The 11,981-nt window shown below is 39.1% G+C and overlaps 2 protein-coding genes across 3 annotated transcripts; both read left to right on the forward strand.

The window, feature by feature from the left end:
- Positions 1 to 64: 64 nt before the first annotated feature.
- pex26 (peroxisomal biogenesis factor 26) lies at positions 65 to 4,991 on the forward strand. The gene is made up of 5 exons (XM_058417570.1): positions 65 to 392; positions 1,256 to 1,402; positions 2,129 to 2,448; positions 2,636 to 2,782; positions 3,494 to 4,991. The coding sequence occupies exons 1-5, from the start codon at positions 190 to 192 to the stop codon at positions 3,589 to 3,591; spliced, it is 915 nt and encodes a 304-aa protein (XP_058273553.1). The 5' UTR covers positions 65 to 189; the 3' UTR covers positions 3,592 to 4,991.
- Positions 4,992 to 6,014: 1,023 nt separating this feature from the next.
- usp18 (ubiquitin specific peptidase 18) lies at positions 6,015 to 11,494 on the forward strand. Of its 2 annotated transcripts, none has more exons than XM_058416653.1 (11): positions 6,015 to 6,477; positions 6,879 to 6,959; positions 7,425 to 7,551; positions 8,240 to 8,376; positions 8,552 to 8,631; positions 8,916 to 9,050; positions 9,457 to 9,552; positions 9,632 to 9,784; positions 9,862 to 9,990; positions 10,955 to 10,998; positions 11,114 to 11,494. In XM_058416653.1, exons 2-11 carry the CDS (start codon positions 6,902 to 6,904, stop codon positions 11,178 to 11,180), a joined length of 1,026 nt encoding a protein of 341 aa, XP_058272636.1. In that variant the 5' UTR covers positions 6,015 to 6,477; positions 6,879 to 6,901; the 3' UTR covers positions 11,181 to 11,494. The 2 variants fall into 2 exon arrangements, with proteins under 2 accessions (XP_058272636.1, XP_058272634.1); XM_058416651.1 differs by having other exon boundaries at positions 6,018 to 6,477; positions 10,955 to 11,004; positions 11,114 to 11,491.
- The last annotated feature ends 487 nt before the right edge of the window (positions 11,495 to 11,981 follow it).

Consider the following 11,981-nt stretch of genomic DNA (forward strand, 5'->3'; position numbering starts at 1 on the left):
TGCACTAGATAGTGTGTAGGCGCCGTGCTTTCCTTTCCATCTAGTGCACGCTCATAAGGGAACAAGCAGTGGTTGAGGATTGAGCCCACGCTGCACTCGATAGTAAACACACAGGACACGTTGTAGCAGTGACGGTTTTATTATACATTTCCTGTCCCATAAACGATGATATTTAGGAATTAATCCGCTATGCAGAGCTGTGCTCCAGCTTCAGTTTCAGCTCGCCTCGGGAGTTTATCTCCTCCCCTGTGTTTATCTCTGACACACGGCTCAGGACTGGTGGACGCCGCCATTGAGCACGTCATCATCCGGAATGATTTTCACGCCGCTTTTGAGGCTTGTGAAAAAGGACTGGAGAGTTTATCTCATGCTGATGAGCAAGAACTCAACTGGTGGGTGAACTGACAGCAAACCACAATGGTTAGGACGGTTAAGGTGTGCGAGCTTCAGAATCCACCATTACAAAAACGGATAGACTTTTATAGCTGCTGAATTCTCTACTCTGATTGGTCAGATGTTGATTCATTCACTACTGACATAGTTTATATATGCACGCGCTCATTCTGATAGGCTTGATCGTTTCTATGGGACTTGAATGGCGCGACGCTTCAAATAACCAAAGTCATCGTGTTATGAACCTTAGAGACGTTTATTTAAGATCTTCAGCAGAGGGAACTTTCAAGGTTTTGCATGTTATTAACACTGTGGTGAGAGAAGCGACCTGTTTTGTTGACGTTAAACCTTCCATATACAACATAATTGTCCAGATGTGTGTGGACACCGGACCATCACTCTTACATGTGCTTGGTGAACATCCCATTCCAGATGTTATACTGAGCTCCACTGTTCTGTGAAGGTTTTCCACTAGATGGTGGAGCGTGTCTGTGGGGATTAGTGATCATTCAGCTACAAGAGCTTTAGTGAGGAGGTCTGGGGTAGAGTCAGAGTCAGGGCTCTGTGGGGTTGAGTCCGAATCAAGGTTCGGTGCAGGACACTCCAGTTCTTCCACACCATGTCTTCATGGAGCTCAGGGGCTTTTTAAGGTGTTGGACTACTGATAGGAAGGTTGTGAGTTCAAATCCCAGCTCCACCAAGCTGCTACTGCTGGGCCCCTAAGCAAGGCCCTTAACTCTTAATTGCTCAGTTGTATAAAATGCAAGTTGCTCTGGATAAGCAGTATATTTAATAATGTGTTATTTTGTATTTGATAGAAAATAGCCCAAATATCAACTAAACTGTGTCTGTGTTTTCATAGTTCCAGGCACGGAGAGCTGAAAGCAGCGCTCTGCATCGTTGGAATTCAAGCCCTGGCTGAGTTAAACCAGTGGCATGACGTGCTGAAATGGGTTTTGCAGCATTATGGTGAAACAGAGCAAATTCCTGCAAAGATCATGCAGATGTGGTAAAGATGTCTAGCATTACACATGAGGGATATTTGGGGTGTTGCCTTTTAATCAGGAAAGCATGAAATGAACACCAGATCAAGCAAACTCTGCGATATTCAGTAATCAATATTAGTGCTGATGTTTCTGCAGATTTGATGTCATCACAACACACATCCGAATCTCTCTTCCATTCTCGTGTGTGGAACATAGAAAGTCATTGTATGTGTCTTTACTGGTAGGAGTTTAAAAGAAGAATCATGTGCTTGTGATTTTACCAATTCAAGCACAAAAAAGTACAAAAAACTCAAGTTGCATTAGACTAAAAAGAAAAGTACAATTGTTGCAGATCTTGGCCTAATCACAAAAAAACTGAACAAAATATTGATATTCAATCCACAGTCACATTAAAGCATCATTTTAATGAAACAATGCCACAATGGTGAATTTAATAAGAAATCAGGTAGCCCCCATCAGTCATCATAATATTGTCCCTTATGTTCAGTAAGCAAGTTGATTGTCCTCGAGCACATTTTTAGTATAATAAATCATTTAAGTTCCCATGTCTAATTTTATTCCTCAAACGAACTTGCTGCAAGCAGGAGAGAGTAAGGATAATAAAATAAATAAAAAGATGTGCAATCTAATCTATTGAGTCTAACTGACTTCATAATAAAGCTTTAATAACATCTCAGTCATAAAGCAGCAGCCGACATGTTCAACTGCTTTTCCCTCTCCTTTCCCAGCATTCTTCTTTACACCAAAGTGTCAGAGCAGGCAGCGGTGCAGGAGGCGGTGAGAACATGGCTGCTTTGCGACTCGAATACGAGTTTGTCAGGTTACAGCAGCGTGGCAGAGCTCTACATCCTGCACGTCCTTCTGCCGCTGGGCCAAACCTCCGAGGCCAAGGAGCTGCTGATGGATGCTGTAGGACAAGTCGCCTTTACAGATGCTCAGAGACAAACTGCACTGACGATTCTTGAGAATCATGATGCTAAAAAGACAAAAGACTCATACACAAACCCTGAACCCCTCCCTGTGGACACAAAGAAAATGATATCTCAAGGTACTGTTTATCTGTAATATTCAATAAGAGTCAGTCATACCCCATTGATTTAACACATTTACAACTATACAACTCTGTTACCCGAATTCCACTTAAGTTCAGACTAGAACATCACACCACACTCATATGTACTGTGTGAACATCTCATACCAGATTGTTGTAATGAAATCTCTCCATGTTGTTTCAGGGTCAGTGGTGCGGAAGCTGAATGCAGTTATGAGGCTGTTGTACAGAGGACTCTCTTTGGCAGGTGTCACTGCCTGGTCACGCTTTATTCACAGAACTGCTGTGCTTTTATTCCTGCTGTACCTGCTGCTCATACGGATGGACCCAGGTGAGGAGATTAACCTAAAAGACTCATTTAGATATAAATGTAATCTTAACCACTTGATTACATTGTAATGGAGAGGATTCTGTAAATCATCCATTCTGATCAAAATCTTTTCAGTGTTTAAAGCCTGGCTTAAGATGAAAGAGACAAGACAATATTTATTGATTTTAGAAGAAATAAATGCCACTGCATGGGGTAGTTGGAGAAAGACAGAGAGAGAGGACGAGAGAAAAAGAGAATGCATGGCCATTTTTTTCATAGACATCCAAAAGCAAGTGTCAGGAAAGTTCATGTGTTATCAAGTTAACTCAAAAAGAATAAATGCACCAAGTAGAAATACACCAGACTTCAATACTATGATTTTTTTCTGATTGTTGGAGCCAAAAATTCTTGATTTTGCTACAGCATTTTTTCCATAGATTTATTTTTGCATTAATTTTTGTGTGTGTGTACATGTACATGAGGAGCTCTCATAACATTATCTGGAATACCCAAATGTCTTGTCAGTGCTCCTACAAATGATTTACAAATAAATTAGTTGCATAATCAGGCCCAGTATAAGGTATTTATTGGGTGATATTTCTAAAGGCAGACCACATTTCATGTTTTGATGCTCATGTTATGTTTTACTACCTTAAGAATGAATTTTGTACGCATATCTCAATATGTTTGGTTCCAAAAGCACATTCTAAAGCATGTATCCTTAATCCACAGCTTTGCCTTCAGCTTATCCCTGGATCCTCCGGCTGTATGGACTCTGGCAGCAGATGTGGAATGCCATGTTTGGACCATACTACAGGTCTTCTTCCTGAAAAATCCATTTTTGCACAATAAGCTGCAGAAAAACCAGAAATGAAGATGAAAACACTGCAACCATTTGATTGTAATTAACACAATTAGGATTTATGTGCTTGTACAGAAAGGCTCATTAGCCACTTTACACTTTTTAATGATGGCTGTTCTTGCTGCAAGTGCTTGTAAAATATACCTTTTCTTGTCAATGCTGTGGTAAGCTCATGTATCTTAAGCATGTCCTTTTCCTGGAAATCATGTAGTGCATCATCATAGAAGCTAATTTAAGTTACAAGAGTGATCCTTAAGGCCATTTTACCAGGTAGACTAAACTAAACTAAACTGAAGACTAATGGTACAAAAGATCCCAGTACCTTCTTTTTCCTGACGTTTGTTGCTCACAACACTACTGTTCTTGAGATTTTACCTTATCAGCATTTAGGATGTTGAACATCTCTTGTTACTTAATAAACATGAAGTAATCTGGAGTTTACAGATCCTGTATGTCAGAGGAAGATAAACTGGGAAGCTGTACTTCTTACACAAGTTTTAGCAATGTGGGAACTACTGTATGTCAGGGCACTGCTGAAATTCCAGTGGATGTAAAAAGTCTTCACACCCCTATATGATGTAAATAACCGAAATTCAAGTAAGTCAAATAGAAATGGGTTTTTTGAGGAAATAAAAGAAAAACTTATAATAACCTGCAGTAACCTATCGTCCACTGTTTCTGTAGGATTTCTTAGCATTTTGTTTTCATATAACTGCTAAAGCCAAAGCTAAAGCTTTTGTAAAAGAGTTTATATAAAGCCTGTAAAAAGGGTACAAAAGAATATTTAAACATTTCCAAGAATTTCAATGCACCATGAATGACCATGAAGGCCATCTTCAACAATTAGAGAAAATGGGGCACTACAGTGACATCACCAAGAACAGGACGTCCCTCTAAAATTGACGAAAGGTCATCAGGGATCAAGCTGCTGAAAACCAGCAGCAACAGTAAGCTGTGCTATTCTACACGTCTGGGCTTTAGGTCACTTTAACTTTCACTTGGTGACTGGTCAAATATCAACAATAAAAGCTGAGCTATTGGGTTATTGGGTTGCTGTATAACATCAGTAACGTTAATATAGACTGCTGCTCAAGAGTTACTGATTACGTTATCCTATTTAGCTAACTAATGCATAATGACATAATTACAGATGTATTGACATACACAATAAAATCCTTCATTGTTGCAAGCTAACATTAGATTTCATATTATAAAAGATTGGCATTATGGTTATCACAGGACGTGCTCACCTCTACATGTTTTCTTAAATATGATGTTGAATTCTTGTAAGTAGAAATTATATGTTACTGAAGCAGAGCAGGCATCCGAGTATAAAAGACTCTTTGTTCTGTTCTACAAATAAATCCTGCAGGTAAGGTCATGGGAGTGTGGGTGGCGGGATGAGGTCAGGGTCTTCTTCCATCATAAGCTACAGTATTTCAGATTGTGACACTGAGGTTTTAATGCTCTACTGTTCTGTTTGTGCTTGCTGCATGTAATGAAAAAGCTAGGTAAGTCAAAAAGTGAAGGGCACACTGTAACTCGGTTTGTTTGCTGTGCTGTAATTGGATAAATTGTTTTTTATACCAGTAATGAGAGTTGTGACATAATGAGTGAATGGAGTAGAAATAATGTTACTTCAAAAAAAATGGAGTGAACACTACATTAGTAAAGTACACATACTGGAAAAAGATTGGCAAAAGTTTTGGGACACCCCTCCACATCATTGAATACGGGTGTTGTTTTTCAGGGGTTGGGTTTGGCCACTTAGTTCCAGTGAAAGGAACACTTAATGCTTCAGCATACCAGAGTCCTGACCTCAACCGGATAGAACACCTTTGGGATGAGTTAGAGAAGAGACTCTGAGTCAGGCCAAAACTGTGACGTCTACATGCACATGAATGTAATATGGAGTTGTCCCGCCCTTTGCAGCTATAACAGCTTCAGCTCTTCTGGGAAGGCTTTCCACAAGGTTTAGGAGTGTGTTTATGGGAATTTTTGACCATTCCTCTAGAAGCACATTTGTGAGGTCAGGCACTGATCTTGGATGAGAAGGCCTCCCTTGTAGTCTCCACTCTAATTCATCCCAAAGGTGTTCTATCAGGTTGAGGTCAGGACTCAGTCGAGGCCTCCACACCAAAGTTGACTGCAGGCCAGTCAAGTTCCTCCACACCAAACTCACTCATCCATGTCTTTATGTTGGAACAGGAAGGGGTCATCCCCAAACTGTTCCCACAAAGTTGGGAGCATGAAATTGTCCAAAATGCCTTGTTATGCTGAAGCATTAAGAGTTCCTTTCACTGGCACTAAGGGGCCGAGCCCAACCCCTGAAAAACACCACCTGAACTCATTGATTTGGAGGGGTGTCCCAAAACTTTTGGCAGTATAGTGTACTTAAGTACAGTAACAAATCACATTTAATTCATTACTGCCCATCACTGGAGTCCAGATCTAAACCCTGTCAAAAAACCTGTAGAATGACTTTTTTATATCACGAAACCTGCAGTTTTAACGGGGAGATTTTTGGCACTTTTTGCGAATTGTTAAAACCAAGTCAGGCACGCGAGTAATCAAAGCGCACGTGACACTTTCCTGGTGCTAAAATAATAATCTTCTTTATTTCATATATAATATTTGTATAGTGTGCAAAAGCCCTGTGATGGATGACGGCATGTTTTAGAGACATTTTGGACAGTTTGCTCCTCCACGTAGAACAGAAACCTATGAGTGAAATGAAAGTGAAAGTGAAAGAGCTTCGTTTCTGGCTAAGATTCACTTTGAGGAAAGTTTACACTGCAGCAGGTCAGTGTATCATCAACAGCTTCATTAGACCACCAGTAAAGCTTCACTACAGGTCAGTGTTTACATTCACACCATTTAGTTTAACAAAAATAACTGAATTTATTCGCTGTAATCCTGAACGTGTTTATGCCAAGCCTATTAGCTATTGCTTCTTATATTAGAGAGTAAACAAAGTCAGGCTGCATTCAGAGGAGAAGCTGTGTATTATAATACATTACTGCAGGATTAAGGAAACAATACACAACTCACTTCTCTGCTTTTTAATCATTTTATACTTCTATCTCTGAAATGAATAACGTTTTACCTATTTCACTGAATAGGTCAATAAAATGAATTAAGACCATAAAGGCTGATATACACTTCCAATTTGTATCTGTTAAATGTCTGTATTAATACTGCTGCTATAGGTTTTATCATGTAAACTCTCATAATGATTGATTTTTTGCCTTCCAGTTGCAACTGATTTCAGTTTGTAGATGGGAATGGCTTGGTGTAAAGGGTTTTTGTTTCGCAGTGATCTAACCTCAGCCATTGGTGAGTTGTCTCCTTTTTTTTGTACCAAAGTGAATTTAAATAGTCCACATAGGTACATAAACAATGGAACCAAGATACATCACATCAGATGTTTTTTTTACCTTTAATGTGATACAACCAACAAAATTCACATAGAAACTATATAGAATCACTTTAGAATAACCTGGTTCCATAAGTATACACACCACTTTTGTTAAAGCATCTTTTGAGTATCAGCATCTTGATTTGGAAATTTTGGACAGCATGGTGGCTTAGTGGTCAGCACTGCTGCCTCACAGCAAGAAGGTCCTGGGTTCGAACAGGCAGGGGCCTTTCTGTGTGGAGTTTGCATGTTCTCTTGCATGTTCTCCTGCACTTGTTTCTCCATGCATTTGTTTAATGCATTTAAAACATTACAGTTAATGTCTTAATAACTAGGCAAGCGTAAACATTCATGAAATGTGTTTACTTGTCTGTGTGTTTCAGTCACTCGTGCAGGTTTACATCTGCATTCGAGTGTAAGGGGACTTTCAAACTGCGGTCTCTCCTGCTCTATAAATGCTTTACTGCAGACTTTTGCAGCCACCACAGAGGTAGAGGAAATGCTCAGCAGGTAAAAAAGCATGCCATCTGAATAGAGTAATTATTACCATTTTAACAGAATTATTACCATAATAAACCCAAGGTTCTTAAAAATGCAGCGCAATAATGAAAACATTATAAATAAAGATATTAAAATTCCAGGTTGAAGCGAAATGTTTACATATATTTAAAACTAAAGATATTCAGTCTCACTTCATGTCGCTATAAGTTTCTTTTGGTAAGTCAATTAGGGCGTCTACTTTGTTCACATCAGATGAACAAGGGGACACGAACCTTCAAAAAGTTTGGGATCACTTCCAAAAGGTTTGGATGCATTTCCAAAACTGCAGCTCTTGTGGGGTGTTCCCGGTCTGCAGTGGTCAGTATCTATCAAAAGTGGTCCAAGGAAGGAACAGTGGTGAACCGGCAATAGGGTCATGGGCAGCCAAGGCTTATTGATGCACGTGGGGAGCGAAGTCTGACCCGTGTGATCCGATCCGGCTACTGTTGCTCAAATTGCTAAAGAAGTTAATGCTGGTTCAAATAGAAATGTGTCAGAATACACAGTGCATGACGGGTCAGGGCTGTTTTAGCAGCAAAAGGGGGACCAACACTATATTAGGCAGGTAGTCATAATGTTATGCCTGATTGGTGTATATAAGAAGTAGAAATAGTATTACCGTGCCTGTTTTCTTTATTTTTTATTTTTTTGCATTTAGGTGGCAGCCATCTGAGGCATCTGATGAAAATAATGTTCCCCTGGAGCTCAAAAGAGCACTGGAAGCCATGAAGGATAAAAGGCAGTCCAGCCCTCATCTGGATTTTCTGAATTGCCTTCATGAACACAACATTTGCCGTATGTAATCTGTCACATTTCCTCAAACATGAAGGTCGACAGGCAGAATCATTACAGCTGAAGCAGAATTAATAACTGTTAAAAAATCCTGAACATTTAGGCTTTTAGTCTTAATTGATTAAATATAATATAAAATGCAACTTTGGGAGTTTTTGAATAAAGTGTTTTCCTTTAGGGTTCACTAATCATGATGCTGATGAAGTGTTCCACACCATCCTAAACCTCATTCAGAAGCAGATGTCTGACCAGCAAATTGTGAGTTTAATTCTCCATAGATAAAAGGGACTATTAAAAAAAAAATATATATATATATTTTATATATATATATTTATATATAACATACATATATATATTTACATATATATATGTACACATACATACATAAACACATATGAGCATCCAAAACAAAAGAATCTGAAAAGTGAAGTGTTATTATTATGGCTGGATTTCTGAGTTGCTACACTATTGGTGTCATAGGCATTATTATCACATTTTATGAAATCACACAGATGGTTTGTATTTGTCGCCTTTCTTTGCAGGCTGCAGAGATAAAAAATCTTTACAAGATTGACGTGGAAGAATGCACCGAGTGTGAGAAATGTGGGAATGTACACCGTACCCCCAACCTCTTTCTTAGCTTTCCACTACCTCTGCATGAGGATGGAAACACCTTGGTAAGTTTACAAAACAAAAATAATTAAGCCTCTCTGGACACATTTGCTGAAATATATTAATTGTTGAGACTAATCATCATCATCTCATGTTAATTGATGTCATGCTGAAGTCTACGGTGGCTGTTTGTCACTTTGCTTTCCATCAGCTTGCTCATAGTCTTCATGTTTTGCTATTTTATTTGTTTGTTTATTCTTTTTACACACCTTCGCCCCATGAGAATCAACAATTGTAGTTAAAGTTGCATTTCCCCCATTACCTGCAATGCAGTATGAACTACCTGGTGATAGTGGCAGCGCTGGAGCTTCATCTCTACCTAAAGAAAGCGATGCTTTAGTTTTTTAGTCTTTCCAGCTTTCTCACATTCTCATCAAGCAACCCCAGATGAATGCTGTTTTTCTTTCACAGATGGACTGTTTCAGGATGTTTTTTAAGCCACAGAGGTTGGAAGGCAGTGAAGCTTTTTACTGTGTCAAATGTGAAAAGAAGATGCCATCTACTCAGGTCTCTGAACAATCTGATGATAATAATAATGATGATGATGATGATGATGATGATGTCGCTGTTTTATTTTTTTTTACAGAGGTGCAAGCTGGTTTCTCTGCCTTCAATCCTATGCATTAATCTAAAGAGGTTCAGAAGCACCAGTAGCTGCACCAGAAAGCTGAACACCAAAGTCAGCTTCCCCGAAATGCTTAACATGGCTGAAATGTTACCTGAAGAACATTCCCAAGTGGTAAAGTTTAAACACTTTTTGGTTCATGGATTAAAAGATGATTATAAATCTTATAAATGTTGCCTTTCTTTTCATAGGCTGAGAGAAGATACAGACTGTATGGAGTGGTAGTTCATATTGGGACGTCCACGATGGGCCACTACACGGCTTACGTCTATTCCACAGACAGCAAGTGGTACTATACTGATGACAGCTGCACGCGTCAGGTGAGACGAATTCAATTTTATTTAACCTGCTGTAACTAAACCTGCTATTTATACTCACTGACTCCTTTAAGAGGAATTGCTGTGAATTCTTTCAGTTATCTAATCAGCCATTCATGTGGCAGCAAGGCAATGCATGAAGTCATGCAGATTCAGGTCAAGACCTTCAGTTCAAATGATCAAATATCAGACTGAAGAGAAAGGTGGCATGGTTGTTGGTGCCTGTTTGAGCAAATCAGCAGACAAACTCCAGAGGCGCTTAGCAGATAACACCAAATAGGGCAAGCAAGAGCTAACAAGAAAATGAGAAGCGATATAATAAAGACTGTTATGGGTAACACAGAGACTGATAATCCTAGGCCTAGTGTTTGAGGGTCTCTTTTAAGGTGTTTGGTGACTGGGAGCGTGTCAGTGTATGTGGTTTGGCGATTGTAGTCTGTGGTGATCATGTTTGTTTGGTGTGGTGTTCAACATGAAATGAAGAGATCTGGGTTAGTGGTGATCTAACAACAGTAACGCTCATTACAGGGCTCATGACACACCAGGTACAGTTTATTTGATCATCCAGAGTCCAAGAGAAGAATATTAGCCCTGTTCTCAGTGGGATATTAATCTTCCCTATCAGTCATAATTACATTAACCAAGCATGGGAGTTTTTGAGCTCACATATATGAAATAGCACATTGCTCCAAGTGTATTACACCTCAGACTGACGTTACACAATCAGCAGCTTGAAATGATGCTAGCAACTGATAGCCTTTACCCTCCCTGATGTCATGTGATGGAGGAGAGCATGTAGGAATAATGAAAAAACATATTTAAAAAATTATGAAAGATTACTCACAATACAGCCATGGTGAGCAGACAAGCATCCCATAACCTGTTGGTGTTCCTATTAAAGTGGTCAGTGAATGTATATCATTGAAGCTTTAACATCTGAAACAGATTTTGTTTATGTTGTTTGCAGGTCAGCTGGGAGGAGGTTCAAAGCACGTACGGAGGGAGAGAATGGTACAGGTATATTTTTTTATTATATATTTCTATTCAGTTCCATCATACTGAGAAAGATAATCTAATTCACATTCACAGAGGTTTAGTAATAATTATTATTTGTGTGATGTTTCAGTGATATGGCTTATATGCTGCTGTACAGGAGACTGAGCTCAGAGGCAGCCCAGGGAGCCAATCCCTAGGACAAAGTTAAAGCTCCTTTAAATCAAATGAAATGAAATGAATTAAACAGCTACACTACAACAATATTTTAAAAAGAGTTAGACTGTATTAGAAATATTTTGTGTGAAAATATATATTATATATAAAAATAATTGGTGGCTTGGTGCGTGTGTAGAATTAATCATCATAGGAAATCATTTTTAGAAGTATTTTTGTATCAGATTCACTTATAACAGATTATATAATATTTTCATTATGTCTTAAAAGGCTTATTTATGCATCTAATTTGTAATGTATTCAAGTTTCTGTAAAAGCTAAATAAAAGCTGATTTCTTCAGTGCACTATATTGACTTCCTCTGTCCACAAGGTGTCAGTCCGGAGTGATGTGTGTCCTGACACACTCTGCAGTGAGGCCACATCCTACCAAGAACACAGGACAGAAAGACTTTAGCAAGAAAACGACAAGATTTTTCCCACACTGATATCAACTAAATTGACGTGATGCATTTTTTGTGGACTAAATTGCAGTAAGAGAAGTACACAAGCTAAATTAAATAACACTGATGAGGATAGCAGTAGAAGTGCTGACAGAACTTTTTAGTAAGCGTTTATCCTGGGAATAGAATCAAGGGGAAGGTGTAGAAGACAGTGGTGAGACCAGCCATGCTGTATGGTTTAGAGACAGTGTCACTGAGGAAGAGACAGGAGTCAGAGCTGGAGGTAGCAGAGCTGAAGATGTTGAGGTTCTCTTCGGGAGTGACACGGTTGGACAGGATTAGGAACGAGTACATCAGAGGGACAGCTCATGTTGGACGTTTGG

This window comes from Hemibagrus wyckioides, linkage group LG19 (genome assembly GCF_019097595.1).
Source record: "Hemibagrus wyckioides isolate EC202008001 linkage group LG19, SWU_Hwy_1.0, whole genome shotgun sequence".
Lineage (NCBI taxonomy): Eukaryota > Metazoa > Chordata > Actinopteri > Siluriformes > Bagridae > Hemibagrus > Hemibagrus wyckioides.